Source organism: Momordica charantia (genome assembly GCF_013281855.1).
Source record: "Momordica charantia cultivar OHB3-1 chromosome 2 unlocalized genomic scaffold, Mcharantia_2.0 BLBB01000002.1, whole genome shotgun sequence".
NCBI lineage: Eukaryota > Viridiplantae > Streptophyta > Magnoliopsida > Cucurbitales > Cucurbitaceae > Momordica > Momordica charantia.
Genome location: NW_028275160.1, coordinates 3978976 through 3997996, shown reverse-complemented (window position 1 = coordinate 3997996; position 19021 = coordinate 3978976). Strand labels below are relative to the sequence as shown.

General features: G+C 36.3%; 4 protein-coding genes across 4 annotated transcripts; 3 read left to right on the top strand and 1 right to left on the bottom strand.

The window, feature by feature from the left end:
• Nucleotides 1-1021: 1021 nt before the first annotated feature.
• Nucleotides 1022-2236, top strand: CYCP2;1 (cyclin p2;1). Its single transcript, XM_022284673.2, has 2 exons — nt 1022-1674; nt 1788-2236. Exons 1-2 carry the CDS (start codon nt 1259-1261, stop codon nt 2080-2082), a joined length of 711 nt encoding a protein of 236 aa, XP_022140365.1. The 5' UTR covers nt 1022-1258; the 3' UTR covers nt 2083-2236.
• Nucleotides 2237-3036: 800 nt separating this feature from the next.
• Nucleotides 3037-8158, top strand: PEX22 (peroxin 22). The gene is made up of 8 exons (XM_022284893.2): nt 3037-3465; nt 4577-4813; nt 4916-4963; nt 5124-5180; nt 5272-5373; nt 7032-7097; nt 7499-7600; nt 7704-8158. The coding sequence occupies exons 1-8, from the start codon at nt 3358-3360 to the stop codon at nt 7806-7808; spliced, it is 825 nt and encodes a 274-aa protein (XP_022140585.1). The 5' UTR covers nt 3037-3357; the 3' UTR covers nt 7809-8158.
• A 1407-nt stretch (nt 8159-9565) lies between these two features.
• On the top strand, nt 9566-15432 carry ATXR2 (histone-lysine N-methyltransferase ATXR2). Its single transcript, XM_022284729.2, has 15 exons — nt 9566-9876; nt 10047-10122; nt 10778-10863; nt 10962-11329; nt 12254-12366; nt 12460-12491; nt 12785-12936; nt 13776-13863; nt 14053-14101; nt 14190-14244; nt 14392-14461; nt 14552-14621; nt 14713-14789; nt 15003-15059; nt 15157-15432. Exons 1-15 carry the CDS (start codon nt 9793-9795, stop codon nt 15265-15267), a joined length of 1488 nt encoding a protein of 495 aa, XP_022140421.1. The 5' UTR covers nt 9566-9792; the 3' UTR covers nt 15268-15432.
• LOC111011104 (uncharacterized) lies at nt 15399-18877 on the bottom strand. The gene is made up of 9 exons (XM_088121007.1): nt 18346-18877; nt 18089-18136; nt 17875-17934; nt 17582-17669; nt 17379-17479; nt 16689-16802; nt 16453-16553; nt 15836-15947; nt 15399-15730 (listed from the first exon to the last, which is right to left on the bottom strand). Exons 1-9 carry the CDS (start codon nt 18838-18840, stop codon nt 15605-15607), a joined length of 1245 nt encoding a protein of 414 aa, XP_087977133.1. The 5' UTR covers nt 18841-18877; the 3' UTR covers nt 15399-15604.
• Between the last annotated feature and the right edge of the window lie 144 nt (nt 18878-19021).

Sequence of the window (19021 nt, the reverse complement as noted above, 5' to 3'; positions counted from 1 at the left end):
ACTAGTTGTAGTTGTTAGGATACATTCATTCTCAAAGTAATCGGAGAATAAGATTTAAAGTGAAAGAAAGAGCAACCTTGGAGACAAATATTATTACATCTCAAACCTAGAAAACTTACTCAAAATAATGATTCAATTCAAAGAAAATTTTGTATAGAACTTCTTTTAGAAATTTTAATTAGTTAAATTGATTTTCTTTTAAAGTTTGTCTTTTTAATTTAAGATTTTTTTATAGTTAAACTTAATTTATCCTCTCGATTTTTTTATAATATGTTTTTCTAAAAAGATTTTGTTAGTTTTTTTAATAGTTAAATTTAATTTAAAGTTTGTTTTTAAGAAATAAATTTTTGGGTTTGTTTTAAGATTTTGTTAAATTTAATTTGATTTTTGTTTTTTAAAATATAATAAAAAATCTTGAAAAAATACCACTTGTAGGTAAAGAGATTAATTAAAAAAAAACACAATTACAAGTTGTCTCTTGAGAGACAACCTATGTTACCAAAATGTAGAGCGTGGTCTGTATTTGATGTTAAAAAAACAAAAAAAAAAATATAAACAACTTGTTGTCGCTTTAGGAAAGAACAAGTTAACAAGAAGTTGTGGCTTTAAAAAAAAGAAATGTAAGCACCAAATTTACAGATGGTCTCTACATGTAGCTACCACCTAATAAGTCGTTTCTTGATTTTCTAAGTATTATTTTTGATATATTTTTAAAATAATTTAACAAGTCATATTAAAAAAATGGATATTTAACATGTAACTCTGAATATAAATAATGCTTCCAAAAGCAAAAGCATAAGACATGAAAAGTTATGGGCCAATTTCAAATATTGCCCATGTCATATAAAATCCTACTTTGCTAGCAGGCTAAATACACCCGAGAACCCAAGCCCAAACTAAGTTGTCAGTTTCTTAGCTCGCATCATAACCACAAAAATTGTTAGGCTCAAAATTAAAATATTAGCCACTGGCAAGAGGGAAGAGAGAGAGACGGAACAAAATTCCTTTTTGGACCGAATTAAATCTCAGGCATAGAATGAGTCTGAGAATGGAAGCAAACTGCATTCTGGATTAGGTGCAAGTTCCAAACTTCACCTCCAACAGAGAAATTTGGGTGGTCGACCCTTCACGTTACTTTCCCCGGCGGCCTATGATGCACTTACACGTGTCGGTAAGCCAGGCCAAACCAGATAAACATTCCCCCACCCGGCCCTCTTAAGCCAAAGGCAGCACTCGGATGGATAAAATGGTGTTTTAAATGTTAAGCGGCAGCGGCAGTGAGTTGGTGGAGGGCGATCATGCGGCGGCGGAGCCAACCCCGAGAGTGCTCATGATACTGTCGTTGGTGCTGGAGCGGCTGGTGGCTCGCAACGACGCCCTCATAAATGGGGTCAGGGAGCTGCCGCTGGAGGAGTCCGGGTCCGGGTGCTACCACAGCCACATCGGGAACAGCTTCAACGCGTTCCAGGGAGTGAGACCGCCCGGCATCAGCATATTGAAGTACTTGGAGAGAATATACAAGTACACCAATTGCAGCCCTTCTTGCCTCGTTGTTGGCTTCGTTTACATCGACAGGCTCCTCCATCGACACCCCCATTCCCTCGTCGCCTCCTTGAATGTCCATAGGCTTCTCGTCACCAGCGTCATGGTTGCCTCTAAGATGCTCGACGATGTGTCAGTCTTCTTTTTACTTATATAATAATCCAAATTAAATAGTTAATAGCGAGTAATCTGATTATAATTAAATTCTGCCAATTTGATTTGAGATGATGTTATTGATGACTCAGGCATTACAACAATGCGTTCTACGCGCGGGTGGGAGGGGTGACCAAAGGGGAGCTCAACAAGCTGGAATTGGAGCTGCTTTTTCTCTTGGATTTTGACCTCACCGTCACCGCGCGGGCTTTCCAGACCTATTGCTTCCACTTGGAGAAGGAGATGCTGTTGAACGGTAACGGAGAGATGCACAGGATCCAAATGCCGCTGCCGCTCCTCGTCTCCAATAGCTTGGACGACGTGTCGGAAATTTCCGTGGACGACAGTACTCTTATTTCTTCTTCGCCGCCCCAACCTGTCGACTGACCGACCTTCTTTTAATTTTCTTCTCCCATTTTCTTGCTTTCTTGTTCCCCTGTCGCTCAATGTACCGATTCAGATTATTGCTGAATCCAGAAGAAGAATATTGAATTCAGTCTCACGGATATTCCATATATATTGGAAACTTTTCATTTTTTAAGCTTTTTGAACTCAATTTTTCAAAATTTTTTTTTTTTAAGAAATACGTGTGGGGTTTAAACTTCTGCTAATGAATGCTGTACTGGGGAGAGATGCATAGAGTCGAATGAAATCGATAGTATAAATTGAATCCAATCAAACAAATTATAATTAAATTAAATTAGATAATTCAAAAGATGATGCCCCGGCCCAACTCACTTCATTAATGCCTCTACTCATGACTTAAAAATAACCAATTATTTTTAAAATTAGTTTGTTCTATAATTAAATGCTACAAAAACACACGTTCTTGGAATTATAATGAAGAAAAAAAATAATTTACTATGTTTAATTATTAAACGAGGAATAAATATCATAAAAATGATTAAGGATTTAGAAACGGGGTGTGGGCGGGGAGAATACAATCATGTCTTAAAAAAGAAATGAGAAAAAAAAAATTAATAATTATCATAAATTTTTTTTTACTATGTTTAATTATTAATTTAGGAATAAATATCATCAAAATAATTAAGGATTTTAGAAATGGGGTGTGGGCGGAGAATACAATCACGTCTTCAGAATGAAACGAGGAAAGAAAAATCTCTCCTCTCATCCATTAAATTAAAGAGTCTCAATATGAAAAATTATAATAATGATCATTTGGTAGTCTAATTAACGACATAAATTCATTATGTTAGACAAATTATAATTAAACAGAATTTGAAGGTGAATATGTAAATGATTTTGTAGAAGTCCCTTTGGTTTTCAATGAGCCCAATTTCGGAAAGCCCATATGATTTTGGGAAGTTGGAGTACAGAGTGTTGTACTAGGGAGGGGAGAGTAGTCGCCGAGTTCACCACGTCCTCTCTCTTCCCCGCGAGGTGACGGGGAAAAATAGAATAGGGAAATAAAACTCGAAAAATCGAGGCATTTATAATTCATCGGTTGCATCCACCATTGACGCCATCGCTTCTGGTATTCCTCTTCTTCCAATTCCCCTGCCCCTTCTACCAAACAACTTTGACGCGCCAACGATTCTACTCCGATTCTCCGGAGTTCAAATCCCTCTATCCGCTTGCTTCTGCTGGATTATCATATTCGTAACGGAAGAAAAGCTAATTGACGGGTGTTTGAGTTCTCCCATGGCCGAAAATTCTTCCAAAGAGGAGCTACTCCAGCTGATCAAGCGGTTCGGGGATTATCTCACTGTCAAGATGTCTAATTTGTTGCCGATCTCTCTTCAGAATCTGGTTCTAATCTCCAACCCTGTTTTCTTCTTTTGTTCGTTTTTTGATAGATCTGACGGGCTTTAGGTTTCTGCTGCTGGGTTTTTTACGCTGGATATTTGATAAAATTTTATCGTTCATTTTGTTTTATTTTCTCCCTTTTTTTGTGCGTATTCTGTTCTCTTTTGAAAAGTTTTTGGTTCGAGCTGTGGGTTATTTTGATATGAATTGTATGCTTCAACTAAAATGTTGATTGTTTCTGTCGTTGGATTTTCATAATTGGTATTCAATAATTCAACCCGCTGACAAGGCAGTAAGAGATTTCTCTTTCGAATTGGTGCTTTGTGTTATGGGGTCTGTTGGCCAAACTTGACGTCATGTTATTAGGCCTTGCAAAGCTGTTATATGAGTTACCAAAATGATTACTACTGTTTTTGTTCTGCAGTACTCACGCCTCGAGGACGGTATATTGTGTTCAATTATCATACGTAGGTCGTCCTTGCCAATTAGCAATTATTTCAATTGCTATTTCCAAATCTATATTGTTTTCGTCATCAGTTTCTGCCATAATTACTTATAATGTATATAAATCGTTCCGCTTGGTTATCAATCTTTCCCCCACAAAGAAATGGTTAGCAGTGAGGTGTTGAGTCCTTATCGAGAAAAAGAAAGAAAAAGGAAAAAAAATTCAAAGATTCAATCGATCATCCTAATGGGCTATAGTCTTTTGATCTTTTACGTACTGAGATATTGAGCTTTATGTTAGGGAACTAGATTATTATCAATTTTTAATTTTTTTTCTCCATTGGATGTTCATAAGACCCAAAAAATAGATAAAAGAAATGTCAAATCGGTCCTTTTCTGGTCTAGTTTGGTTCGAAGGTCCTTCCATTTTGGTGCTGGGAAATTGATTCAGTTTTTGTGCCTTGTCTGGTCTAGTTCAGTTCAGATGTCATTAAAAATAAATAGCTCAGTTCAGTTTTTGGTTTGGTTTAATAACTTAAATACTTTTTGTGCTGATGGTTTCTAATCTGTATGGAAGAAAAGTAAGTTGTTTCTCCTTTGTTACCAATCGACATACAGGGGGGAAAAGGGTAATTTGGTGTCTAACTGAAATCTTTTGAAATTTGATCAGGATTCACGATCTGTTGGGGCTATTGCTGGATTTGCTGTTGCAATAATTTTCACATGGAGGCTGTTGAGGTCGCCTAATGGACATCAGAGACAACAACCAAAAAGGCAAATGCCTGCACCTAGTAGTTCTAGTGTTGCGTTAAATTCAAATGCAGAATTTATATCTTCAGGAGTTTGTTCATCTTCAGAGGATTCAAGAGCGCAAAATGTTGTTGATGAGTTCTTCCAGCCAGTGAAGGTTAGAGCTCAAATTATTGCCAATATGCTCTTATGCCCTTTTAATTTTGTTCCGTTCACATGAAAAATTTTAAAGATTTTCTCTCATACCTTTTTCTTGTAGCCAACTCTTGGCCAAGTAGTGAGGCAGAAATTGAGTGAAGGAAGAAAGGTAACCAATATCCACCTTATTTGTCCATCTTTGTATTTGCAGAACTATTGCCGTATTGTATGAAATTTTGGTGAAATATCAAAATATGACATTGTATGAGGTAAGTGATATAATTTTAGAAAGAGTCCAAGTTTTGACATTAAAAATTTGCTATGTTTAGGTAACATGTCGTTTGCTTGGAATAATTCTTGAGGAAAACAGTCCAGAGGATCTGCAGGTATATAGCTTTTCCTTTTAACAAATTTTGTGCTTGAAACTGCTTTAGGGATTAGGGAATTTCTAATATGGTTTACTTTGTTTTGCATCAGAAACAAGCCACTGTGAGGTCCTCGGTATTGGAAGTACTGTTGGAGATTACGAAATATTGTGATCTTTATCTCATGGAAACAGTGTTGGATGATGAGAGCGAAGTGAGTGCAAATTTATGCTTTATGGAATTTTATGATTCTTCATATAATATATATAATGTCTCAACAAATGTAGAAGGGACGCCTTGAAGCCAAAATCTCTCCCCACTCATGTTTACTTTTCTGTCTTCCTAAGAATATGTATATGTTGTCACATGATTAGGATGTCATGCGCTACTAGGAGTGTAAACCTGAGTTCAAAAATTGATCAATTTGGACAAATCAATATCATCAATGTTGTTAAAACACGACTGGATGCTTAATGAATCTCCTTGAACCTAGGAAGTTAAAAATTCAAACTCACTTTGCTTGCAGTGTCAGGTCTTGCATTTGCATTTCGCTCACCAGCCTGTTGTGTTTGTGCATTGCACTTATGCGCATGCCTACCACACATGGTGCTCCTTGCTAGACACGCAGCTTTTTGCAACATCCTTTCTTGCACTTGCACTTGCTATAACCTCCTTTTGCACTTGCCTGTTTAGTACGCACACAACCCCTGCACGCTGTCTGTTTCAAGTTGTGTATGGTAGTACCCTACTACTGCCACACATAAAACAATGCCCCCAGCTGCAATGGTGTGGGGGTGTCAGAGGCTGTTGCCTCGTGGCCAGCTCGAAGGGGCTGAAATTGGCCATCCTTAGCCAGTTAGTATGCTACATTACATGCATAGGCTACTTGCCCATTTCATGGCACACATCAGCATTGCTAATGCCAACACCCTCGTTCTGCCATGTGGGGCACTAGTTTCCCATGGCCCCAACTCTGGGTCGTCAGTCAGCCTTGTAAATCTATGTAGGTGGCCCCTCCAGTGTGCACTGCCCACCACTCAACCCTAGTATGGTATGGTACGTGGCTCAAAACCGTGCCGAGTGAGTAAGGTCTAATGTCCTCAAGAAGATTTTTTATTCATATTCCCACAGTCGACCACCATTCTTATTTCATGGAGTTTTACGCCTTTTGATACAACCATTGCTTTGTTTTCTGTCTGACTTTTGAATTCCTTTACATGCTTCTGTTCAATCATACAAGGATGGTTTATTTATTCTTGGGAAAAGTTCACTTTTTAGCATTGAACTTGGCTCAATTTGTCATTTTAAGGTCCACCAAAATAGATCCTAACCAATAAAACACTCAATGTCAAGCCACAAAAATGCCCAAAATTGAACCATGAAAATGTACAAACGTTGGAACACATTTAAGTTGATAGAAAAGTGCTCAAACTCAACAATAAAATGTTGGAATAGATCTAAAAATTATCCAAGATGGCCTAAAGAATCAATTCTCACAATAGTAGCATTGCCCAGTTACAAAGTAATGAGCTATAAATCTTAAAAGATAATTATAAACTTGACTAATTGGGAGCACTAATTGCCCTACTGTTTCAAGTTTAGAGTTAAATTCAGAAAAAGTTTAAGGTTAGAATAGATAAATTGAGTCAAGTGCAGGGGAAAAGGTTTTCCTTTTATTCTTCTTCGATGTACTTTTAAGGTGGCATTGACTCATGGCTGTGTTTATAGCTTTTTAAATTTCATTGAAACATGCTTTCTTCAGAGTGATAGGTGCTTGACTTTGTATTCTTTTCCTGTTGTTTTCCTTCTTGCTGATCTCACATGCAATATGTTATCCGTCTTTCTAATTGTACATATAAAATATTTGTGCAGAAAAGAGTTATTTTGGCACTTGAAGATGCGGGGGTTTTCACATCTGGTGGTCTGGTCAAAGACAAGGTTCTTAAACGTGGCTTGTTTCGACTTTGATAGTATCTTATGATTTTGTTTTCTTATCTCTGAATTACTGAAAGCACAATATTTCGGCAATATTAGGCTCGTATGCTCTGTTAGGAACTTAACTTTAGGAATTAAGTTATTTTCCTGTTTCCAAGAAAAGACACTACAGGAAAAAGCTGAGAGTAGAAAAATTCTTTAATACTATGCACATTCCAGCAAACGAGAGCTTATGGTATCTCTGACTCCCTTAATTGGAACTTCTCTAAAGGTAGCTGACATGTTAGTAATTGCACAAGCTTTGATTGGAAGCAAACCATCTCTTGAGTTGGTTGGGTGTTTGCCTAGAGAGAATTAGGAGGCAGCCATTGCTTTGCTTTTAATTAATTGAGGATTGTTTGTAGGTTCTCTTCTGTAGCATAGAAAACGGCCGAACATCTTTCGTTCGTCAACTGGAACCCGATTGGCATATAGATTCAAATCCCGAAGTCATTTCTCAGTTAGCTGTAAGTTAACCACCAATTATCTTGTTGGCAGAATTATTGCTCTGTATCTGATCTGTAAATACGTTGTGGTGATTACTAATACTTTTTCTGCATCCATCACCAGAGGTTCATCAAATATCAACTTCATATAGCTCCAATGAGACATGAGCGAACCGCTTCTAACGTCTTCAGCTCTCCGTCCTTGGAACAGTTCTTTGGAAACATTTGACAGGAAAACCAGTTTAAGAATGGAATTAATTTTCAAAAATATAATTTTTCCATTTTATTTGCCCTTGTTGGCTGTAAGTGCATTAGACCCTTACGTTCCTTCTGGTTCTTCTGGAACTAAGCTTAGTCTGCACTCAGGCCGCGGTTGCTGCCTGCTGGTGTTAGAAAAAATAGATGTACCATGTTTTTTTTCTTCCCTTTTTCTTTTTGTTTTGTTTCTGCAAAGATCTTTTGGGGTTCATCTTGTGTTATCTTGTTATAGCAACTTCATGTCCCATTAAAAGCTTCCTAATTTAGCTGATGTATGTAATTTATACATATTTATTGGATCATCTCACCAATTTCCTATTAGATTAGTTTTCAGTGGCCTTTTGTTGTATTGATCTTGAAAGTGTCTGGAGTCGATGAATGAGAGTTAAGGTTATGCGATAAAAGCTGCATCTTTCCATACTATGTTAATTGTCTTAATTATAAATTTTCGCCCTTAATACTTTTTTCGTTAAAAACATTTCCTGTTATCAGATTGGAGGAACGTTGAACACAAATAGACCCTCTTTTAACAGGTTGATTACTAAAATGCTTGCAATTAAAACCTAAAAGAGCAGTGCAAAATTGGTAGGTTATAGCATTTTTCTAAATATATTATTTTCTTTAGTATTAAAAAAACGAGGTATTTTTTTTCTTGGGGCTTGTCAATTAATAAGATTGGATTGTGCTACTCTGGAGGTCCCTTGATGTTGAATACTGAAATTCTGGCGCCTCACATTTGTTTTATAAACAATTAGTTGGAATTGTCTTTTAATTAATCATTTATTCAAGAGGTCACTTATGTTGGAGAAAAAAATCATGAAATTGTTAGTCAAATAAATCAAGATATCGGTTAAAATAATAAAAATAATAAATAATCTGAATATAAATAAACACTAAAAGCTAATGGTGTCGTTGATGACTAATTGATTTGCTATTTTTTGTTCCAATTTTTTTATTTTTGAAAAACAAGCTTGTTTGGTAAGTAATTCATTTTTCTGTTTTTTAAATAATAAAATAACTATTTCAAATTTATAAACAAAATTTGTAAAGATCAAATTCATGAACAAATTTTGAAAAGATCAATTTTCTTTTGTTTTTAAAAAATGTTCTTTTCGGGGGTGATTTTATTCAAATACAAATACTTGCAATTTTTGTTCAATATTCTTAATATATTATTCTAATTTTATTTAAAAAAACTATATGTATTTAATATCTTATGCCACATTTTATTAAACAATAAAGATAGTCTAAATACTCAAAACATCACATAATAAAAAGAATGGAATATTATGCATTATCAACAACTAAACTTTTCGTATTTTTAATCATGTTTTAAAAGAATTAATTTTCTCTCTCTGAAATTTTAATCTTTTTAACTTTTATTATTATTCTTCTTCTAATATCTTGAGAGCCTTGAAGTGGAGGGAAAGATAAATTTTTAAGTGAGAAATTTCAAAGAGAAAAATTAAGAGAGAGGGAACAAAAGATATGTTAAATAGAAAAAATAGTGTTAGTCTTTTTCTGGTTCTCTCAAAATTTTATCAATAGTAAAAAAAGAAATAAAAAAATAAAAAAAAAAAGGAAGCAAAAGCTATTTACCACTTACCAGTATGATTGTTATTTTTTAAAATAGAAAACAGAAAAACAAAAAAATTATGGCCTAAATAAAATGAATGAGTTTGAAAATATCTATTTAAATGGCAAAGGGAAAATCTGATTCGGAGCCGAAGTAAAAGTTACCCCGGAAGTAGTCGTAGAAATTCCCTTCTCACCAAAAAGGCAACATTTCTATTTTTTCGAAGGGTTTTTTGGGGGTTCAGTTCAGCCCAGCAACCCGCTTCTTTTATTTCTAGTTCTCTTTTCTCGACACACGGAGGACGCCAACTGAAGCAACTATTTAACAGACAGCGGCGGCGCGGCGCCAATTATCGCCTCTGCGCGCGTGTGCTTTAACAATGGCTTTCGTTTGCCCAGTTGATGCAAAGTACTCCAATGAAATCTCTGCTCTCCTCGCACCTCCTTCACCTCTCCAAGTTCAGGTAATCTCTCTGAATCAGAAAGTTGTCTTTTGTATTTTGACGAGAAGCTGAAACAATAACATAAGAGATCAATCAAAGGGAGCGAGTATACCAGAGTAGGCTTTTCGTATCCACTTACATAGGAAAAGAAGTTTCCATAGTTCTAAAATGTCTTCACTTGTTTTCTGCAGGAATATTTTGACCAGCTTATATGGACAAGGCAGTGTCATGGTCTTCGAGTGAAGCAAGATGGAGCTTTAGGAAAAGGTACATTCTCGTCTGCCTCTGGCCTTCTGAGATTGAATTCCGAAGTTGGCAATGGCTAATATGAATATTTCTTAGTCAATAAATATCTGTTGATAACTTCAATTATTTGAATGCCTTTAGATGGAATCCTGATTCATGTTAGATGAAGTGATTAAAAGTTGTCAATCGAAGTACTGTATTCCGTTGCTTTTAACTGCCAATGAGATTTATCCTCGCGCTTCATGAATTTTCTGGATGCCGAAGCATTTTGTAGGAGAAAATGTCACCTTCTTATCGAAGGAAACCTTCAGAGAGGACTTTTATGAGAAAATATTACATTGAAGCCGAACTTCTATATGAAGCACATTCCTAAGATTCATCTAGTTTTGCTTCTTCTGTACGGAAAGATAAATTTTCAGGTGTCAATCTCTTGCAAACATTTGGTAGCTCTGTAGCAAAAAGTTGGTTAATTGTTTAATGGAAAAGTTACCACTATTTTATTGTGTGCGTCTTGAAGATCATAAAGTATTCTATTAGCATATGATCATATCATTTTCCTTGGATTTCTTCAGTCCAGAATCCTAGTGCTGTTTCTTATCTGTATGTGTGATCAATGTTGGTCTCACGACTCTCACCGCATATATAGTTTTCATCACTTCTGTTGGTCAAACTGCAGGTGTCGTTGCTGATGCTGCCTTCAAAGAAGGGGACCTTGTGTTGAAGGACCAAATTCTCGTGGGTTCTCAGCATACATCAAATAAGGTCTTCAAAATCTGAAATATGACCATTGCATATCAGTTTAATAATTTTTCTTTTCAATGATATTGTTATGTTACTCTCCATTTTCAATTTCTTTGCAGATGGACTGCCTAGTGTGCAGCTTTTGTTTTCGTTTTGTTGGATCTATAGAACTTCAAATTGGAAGGAAATTATATTTTCAAGATCTTGGAGTTTCCAGTAACCATCAATGTGATGAAATGGAGCCTTCATCACCCATGTCAGATGATTGCTGTGAAACTGAATCGGATGATGACCAGGAGATTGCATTTAAAAATAATGAACACATGGGAGGATGTTCTTCCAGCAGTTCTAAAGGTGCGGCTGCTTTACCCAAAGGGCTTGTGGAATCATTGATGAACGGTGGCTTATCATTGCCTTGCTCCAATGAGTTTGCCATGCCTCCGGCCATTCCATGTTCTGGGGGATGTGGTGAAACCTTCTACTGCAGGTAAAGACACTCTTGAATGGTCAAGCATCTAAATGCTTCCCTTCATTTTTTGGATTTTTTTGAAAGGGGAAGGGTGCTGTACTTTCATTATAATTGATGCATTAACAAGAAATTATATATTGGAGGCTTTTGATAATTTTATTTTTGAGGGAAAAAAAATGAAAATAATTTTATTTTTGAAATCAAATAGTTATGTTCTTGGTATTTCTATATCCTTCTTTCTTTCATGAAATTCTTTATTTAGTTACTTCATTGACTTCGGAAGAATAGAAATCTAATTCCCATTTTCTTTTATGATAATCTATGTCAGTGCTTGAGGAGCTTTATTTTTGGAATGTCTTTGACGTTATTTAGCCAGAGAGGTTTGTCAAATTGAAAAGGTCCCTAAAGAAAGGAGTGGTACTGCTGATTTATCAAAATAGAAAAAAGCTTTGATAAGGTCTATTTGTGTAAGAAAGACAGTGAAATACCCACTTAAATATGTATTGCTATGGTTGTTCTGCAGTTTTGTCCTTGTTCTTATCCCAAATTCCCAATAGTTAAAAAAATATATTTTACCAGATCATGTTGGAAATTGGATCAAAGATGAGGAAAATTTTTTTTTGGTTTAATGCTATTGGCAACCTCCTATGGGAAAATCCGATTGGAGAGAAATGGGACATTTTTATAGTCTATGAATTGTCATTTGTCAGGATATTTGGGCATTAGTATGTTTTATTTCCTCTTCTTGGGGAGCTTTATCCGAATTATTCTCCTATAAGTTGTGGCAATTTTGGAGATCTTTTAAAAATCTCCCTTGGGAGGATAGGATTTGTTATCTTCTTTCCTAAGTTGATTTTACTTCTTATTGGTATAGATAACAGTTCTTCCATTTTGAAGTTGTCTGAGTAAGCAAAGCAATTAATATAGTGTTCCATATTATAGTAAATCGTGTGCAGAAGCTGATTGGGAAGTATTCCATTCTTTACTTTGCACTGGGGGAAAAACAGAATCATCACGCAGGGAAGCTCTGCTAAAATTTATACAACATGCTAATGGTAAGTCTCCAACTTGTAAGCTATAGCTGTCATTTATATTTTATTCTCTAACATGGGGCCTTTTTTTTTTCCTTTTTGTGGTGGGTTCCACAGAAACGAATGATATATTCCTTCTTGCTGCAAAGGTACATTCTTCATGATGTGTATTATCTATAATTGTTGTTATTTTTTAGTTGATTTTCAAGTTTGGTTTATTCCATTCATTGAGTGGATTTCATACAACATTGTCTATCAGAGCTTTTGTTCAGTTGATGTTCAGTATATCAAAGCTTATTAAAGAAACTTAGCGTAGTTTGGTGCATTGAAATTATTTGTTTTAACTATTTATCTGAATCTTTATATTGGGAAAATTGTAGTTCAAAGATAGTTAAATTAGAAGATGTCAATGGCCAACTGAGTTTTGAATTTTTTTTTCCAGGCAATTTCTGCCACTATTTTGAAGTATAGGAAGTTAAAGTTGGCTCGTTGTGAAGAGCAAATGAAATTCGGCACATACCCTATTCACAATGTTGTTGATCTATCCATTCTTTTGAAGGCATGGAAGCCAATCTCGATGGGACACAAAAGAAGGTAATTGCTCTGTTTACGGAGTTCTCATATTTGTGCTTTGTGAAATTAGTAGGAAATGCTTTGAACTTCAGCTTCTAGCTTGTGATCACATTATAAGGATGATATGGTGGTCATCAACAATTGAAATGTCATTGTTCAATGCTCTATGTATTGGAAAGTAGGCTGTCTTTTTTCCCTCTGTTTTATTTAGTGTTCAGGTTGTAGGATCACCATTGCTTCCTCTGAATTCGCTTTTCAGTTTATTACCACCAGTTATGATTTAAATTATCATTAGATTCAAGAGCTTATTCCAGTAGAGAGACTTAGTGTGGTTAAATTCAAGTCTTAGCTTTTCAGTTTTTCTTTTTCCTTCTGAAGGATGACTTGAACTCAAGCCGTCATTAATCAGAAGACCATAAGCATTGGATAATGGTCCAATTGAGGCTGACACGGGTTTATAGCTGAAACACGCCACTTTTCGGGTTTATAGCTGAAACACGCCACTTTTTTTTCCTTTACTATTTTGACATCCGTGAGTGGTCAAGCCAATTCTCACGGGACAATCGTCAAACCCTACTACATTGGTTGCTATGGTAACTTGTAGAATATTAAATCTTAGGTAGGTGGCGACTATAGTTTGAATCCATCCTTTTTAAGCTCTTTATATTTATATTGGCCAGCTCCTCTAGGCTACGTTATTACGATATTGTTATACTATTTAACATTGGCAACTACTAACAGTTGCAGGGTTCGATCTTTAGTTTCAATTTCAGTTAGCCTAGAGATGTCTGAAGATTTTTTTTTCTTTTCTATTCTTTTATTGATGTGATAATATGATATTCAAAAGTACTTGTTCTTAGGTGGTGGGATTGCATTGCATTACCAGAAGATGTCGATCCTTCTAATGAAGTTGCATTCCGAATGCAAATAAGAGAGATGGCTTTCACGGTAAATAACATTCTTTGTAAAGATTCCTAGTAATGCAGCTCATGTTGAATATGCTGATCTCAGCAAGACTTTTACCTAATGTGTTATATTTAACCTATGATATTAATCATGCATATTGTTATTCTATTCATGTGAAAATTAGTCCTAGTGACATGTTTGGGCACTAACCATGCAATTTTCAAATCTCAGTCATTGCAGCTCCTCAAGGAAGCAATTTTTGACGAGGGATGTGGACCATGTATCCTTGCAAGTTAGGAATTGATGGGTATTATATGTTTTCCTCTATTTTGTCGAATCTAACGTCAGGTCCTTGACTCTACTACTAGTATTCTCCCTTGAAATCTATGGCCATATAATTGGCATGTTTGAGCTGAATAATCTGTACGTTTCTGTTTGTAACCCTTCTATTTCTTTCTTTTGTTACATGAGAGTAGTTCTCCATCAATTTTTCCTTTCTTCTAACAGCCTAATTGCTATCTGCAAAATTTTGCTTGAGAGTATTAATATCAAATTTATGTATATGCTTAGTGATTTGGTAGTAGCATCACCAGTGGAGGATTACTTCTTGTATATTGACGAACTTCCATCTCCTTACAAGGTTAGAATGCATGTCCCTTGTACAACATTGATCATGGAAATTGCTGACCTTCATGTCTTAATTATGATACCCAATAATTCTTAATGACAGGAAAAGGCTGAGGAAATTACCCGACCCCTTCTCGACGCTCTGGGTGAAAGCTATTCAATTTGTTGTCAGGGTATGTTAGATCTTAGTTTGCATGTTTTATTATTTTAAAGTAATCGTCTCCTTCAGTTAATAACACTGACGATGGCTTAACATCATCTCAGGTACAGCATTTTTCCCTTTACAGAGTTGTATGAATCATTCCTGCTGTCCCAATGCAACAGCGTTCAAAAGAGAGGAGGTATGTGAAATCATGGAAGACCCCTTTAGATCACGAAATAATTCAACGAATTATACAATATCCTTTGTAACATCTTAATCCATTCAAATTATCTTGAATATGGAAAGAGAATCGTGACTGTTCAACACTTTTCTTAATCATAATGTGGTCAGCCGTTATGTGATTTCAGTAAAGTTTGATACTGGAAGTCCCTTTTCTTTATGATCATGGCAGGATAGAGATGGACAAGCAACCATAATTGCAGCGAGGCCCATCAGCACAGGAGAGGAGGTAATTCAAGACTTTCTTTTCATCCTGTATGTTCTCACTCGAGGTTATTTTCATCCAATCGCTTATTCTATAGATGAGATCTGTGCATCTTTTTCAGGTCACAATTTCATATATAGACGAAGACCTACCATTTGAACAGAGACAAGCATTGCTTGCAGACTATGGATTCGAATGCAGGTGCCCCAAATGCTTACATGAGCATCCATAGCATGGGGTTAAAGGGAGCCTTTCTGTTTTAAACAACGCAATTATATATTAATGTTTCAAGAATTCAGCATTAGTTATTTATCCAATCGCTGTAACCATTTGATCGAATGGACACGTAGAAAAAAATGAGTATAATGAAAAAAAAAATTTGATTTGTTATTGCAAATCTGTGTTTACTATTCTGTGAAAGCAAAACCTCAAACGAGGACTCGTCTAAAAGTCCAGAACCATTCAATGGTATAATTAATTGTATAAACTGCAAATTCGTTGATCATTTATAGCATCCTTTGCTGAGGTGGGCATTGGCCAAGTCCCCTTCTTGGAGGTGAATTCAATGACTATTTTTTGCAAGCAAGGTAGATGCCCGATACGATGGCAACTCCAGCAACTGCAACACCTATGGATGTAAAAATCTTCACAACGGGGACTCGTTTTTGCTCAGGCATTTCCAGAAGATCCTTGAGCTGCAAATTCCAGAAGAATATACATGTCAGCAAAGCAGCATTTGAGTCCTTAATTTAAAGAGGTAGTCCAGTCGAATTCCTCGAATACCGGGGAGTTTAACCTACCGTAACAGGCTGCTGCCAATTCTTCTTAATTCCACTAAGGTGACCTTTTCCCACAACTGCAACAACTGAATGGTGCTCCTTGGCTACTCTCAGTAACGTAGATGACATGTACCTGATCACAACAGTTAGATAGATGGGGTCAAAAAATGATCAAGGGTGTGAAAAATAGAAGCCCATAAAAACTAAAGAAAACAATAACAAATGATGTTTCCATATGAAATCAGAACACAGATTTGTGAGAATATAACTGGTTTCGATTTGTAGGTTATTACAATTCTTAGAGTTGGACTTCCTCAGAATAATCTTTTGGTAATTCCATGAAATACAAATCAAGGGGAAAGTACTCTTTATTTGTAAAAACCTATAACCCCTCAACAGCAGAGCCTTCGAGAATATATTTTTCTTAGTCCAGCTGCTAAACATAACTCGAGGATGAATGAAAATCAAGTCTCTTTAAGCTTCAAGGATTCTTTGACAATTTGTTCGATAGAACAGTTAATAAGAATTGTGATGAGGTGGCTTTGCATAGACATTTAGCTAACAGTGAATATATGATCATTAAAAACAGAATTTTGAAAAAGTAAAAAAGGTAACAGCAGAAAGGTAAATGTACTAACTGATCTCGCTCGTGCACAAGGGTGTCCATTAATGTGGGGAATTCCTTGCTCATTTCTTGAATTATGAGCGTGAGCATGTCAACATCATCCATATCCTTCAACTGAAGATAAAAAATAGCAACAGTAAAGTTAGTTTGTGAAGCAATTTCTATTGCCTCAGCAACTAAAATAGAGAACGAGAGGAGAATTATCCTACTTGTGAGGATAAGAGAGTAAATAGAGTAAATGAAATATACCATTTTGGTTAGTTCCTCGGGGCTAGGCAAAAAGAATGCTTGGAAAAGAAAGGAGTAAAGCAGTTTTATCTTATGCCAAAGGGGCATTTTCGCCCATGCCCTCCGTATTGTAATCTGTTGATACATCCAAATCTTAGAAATTATTCAGCTCTATAAACATAACAAGCCGAAAGACACATCGTTAAAGAATATGCAGAGTAGAATGGGATGACAGACGATGATAAAAATCCGAATAACCAGAAATGGAGATGCCTCAGAACTAACATGGGAAAAATGCAATAGGAATAGGATGTCATGTAAATTTAGTAGCCTGCATATTTGGAAAATGAAAATCCGTTCAAACAAAACCAGGACCAAGGAACACAAGGAGAGGATGGACTAGGATATAGAATCAATGCATGCAATAGCATATACAGTGTAAAAAACCTTTAAAGCGACTATCAGGTAGCAATTAAAAGCCCTAAGGATGTTATGAAGCTTAAGCAAACCACGAATTATCCTGTGAACACTCTATCCAACAGCAGGCACTTCTTCAGGGTAAATTACTTTCAATGAAGCAAAAGTAATTGAGACGAACATATTGACCTTTGAAGCAAATATCAGAAAGCAATAAAGATGATTGAAAGAGAGACCATTTTTTTCAAGAAATCCTATGACAAGGTCTATTAAAAAAAAGGGAAAAGATCATACCTGTACCGGACGATCACCAAGAATCACCTTACCACCATACTTCATTGCTTCTTCATAGGCTACACGAAACTCAGAACCAGGAAAAACTTCAAGTTTGTTGGCTACCTAAGATAAAAGCAAAGAAGTGAATTAAGAATAAAATCGTGATCTTTGGAATTGTAATAAAAAAAAAGTGTACCATATACAGAAGATTAAATTAGAACTTGCCTTCGCAAGAAACCAACTGTAAAGTATACCAAAAATGTTATGCTTTTTCTTCCACATTTCAACCATTTCTCCCATAGTTGGTACCTGAAAAAGTAAAGGTGAGTAAGAGCAAAGACAGAAAAAATTGAGGGCTAATGAGAAGGTCTATACATGCTGTATAACACCAAATTTATATAACCGATTTCAATCGATAACCACAATTTTCATGTTCTGAAATTGTTAGAAGCAGAAAACTGAATTTCAACAAGCAATTCGCTTAAATTGAATATAGACCAAATGACAAGCGCACCTTCAAATTCTGAGGTGTGAGGACAGCCACACGGCTTGAGCATAATTCCAAGAAAACAGCCTGCATTAACATACATTGAATAGAAAAAATCATTCAACGGATAACACAAACGCAAATGCAACATGTAAAAACACCTTTTGAAAGCAGGCAGCTAACCTGCAGAATGACCCATCTTTCAATCTAGTATAATTGAGTTTCAAAAAAGAGGAAGCACCTGAGGTTTCAAATAACTGATTACAGCTTCAACTTCTCTGCACGATTCCTGCATCCATACGAGTGATTTACATCAGTTCAAACTCAAGTTCCTCAATCAATTTTGTCAGCTCACAAAACCAAGTAAATTCCGTGAGAGTGCGAGCATATTCACAGCAATCCATATTTCATTTCTCCTCTCATATCCTCCAAAATTTCCAAAAGCAAATATCCCGAAAATATAAGCCAATTTAGCACAATCGAAAATCAGGAAGTTACTTGAGAAACATGTGCTGTTCCAACTAGGTATACGTCACAAATGCCACCTTCATCAGTGGTCTCGCACGTCAATACCATCACGCTTCTAGAAAGCTCCTCCGGAAGGACCCTCCTCTGCTCCGCCAAACCCTCCTCGGCCTCCGGCATAATTACAGAGTCCGCGTCATTAATCTGTTCGTCAGCAGTACTAACAATACTCTCACACAAACTCTCGATAATAGGGTTCTCGATGTGAACAAAATCTTCCACGGCAGGGGGATCAGATTCCGGAGAAACCAGGTCCATCGCCTGGGGCAGAGGGGGAAGCCGACGAGGGCGGTCGGAGTTTGCGGAGAAAAGAATTCCGAGGTTTAATGGGGTTGAAAAATGGCGGTGGGTTTTAAAGGTTAGTGCATGATTGGGACGCCGGAGATGGGATTTGACGGTGGCGGTTACGGGAAACCGTCGTGACTCGAACGAGTTGAGCTGAGTTCGAAAACGAGTCAATCGATTCATACAACTCGGCCGCCTCTGCTCGCCCCGCAGTTCAAGATTGCAATATATTTACATGCCAGCAGTTTTTTTTGTGTGTGTGTCAAATCACGCGTGTCACGTTTTGATTCGTAGCCAAACGCAATAAGTGCCACGAATGGTGCATGTGGAATTAAAAAAATGAGCTAAATCCTAAATGTATATT

Coding starts and splice junctions, on each gene's coding strand:
- PEX22 (XM_022284893.2), top strand. CDS start 3,358: ATGGCCGAAAATTCTTCCAAAGAGGAGCTACTCCAGCTGATCAAGCGG. Junction 3,466..4,576: donor CGATCTCTCTTCAGAATCTG/GTTCTAATCTCC, acceptor AAATTTGATCAG/GATTCACGATCTGTTGGGGC. Junction 4,814..4,915: donor AGTTCTTCCAGCCAGTGAAG/GTTAGAGCTCAA, acceptor TTTTTCTTGTAG/CCAACTCTTGGCCAAGTAGT.
- ATXR2 (XM_022284729.2), top strand. CDS start 9,793: ATGGCTTTCGTTTGCCCAGTTGATGCAAAGTACTCCAATGAAATCTCT. Junction 11,330..12,253: donor GGTGAAACCTTCTACTGCAG/GTAAAGACACTC, acceptor TCCATATTATAG/TAAATCGTGTGCAGAAGCTG. Junction 12,937..13,775: donor TCGATGGGACACAAAAGAAG/GTAATTGCTCTG, acceptor ACTTGTTCTTAG/GTGGTGGGATTGCATTGCAT.
- LOC111011104 (XM_088121007.1), bottom strand. CDS start 18,840: ATGAATCGATTGACTCGTTTTCGAACTCAGCTCAACTCGTTCGAGTCA. Junction 16,803..17,378: donor TTGGTGATCGTCCGGTACAG/GTATGATCTTTT, acceptor ATGTATCAACAG/ATTACAATACGGAGGGCATG. Junction 15,948..16,452: donor CTTGTGCACGAGCGAGATCA/GTTAGTACATTT, acceptor TGTTGTGATCAG/GTACATGTCATCTACGTTAC.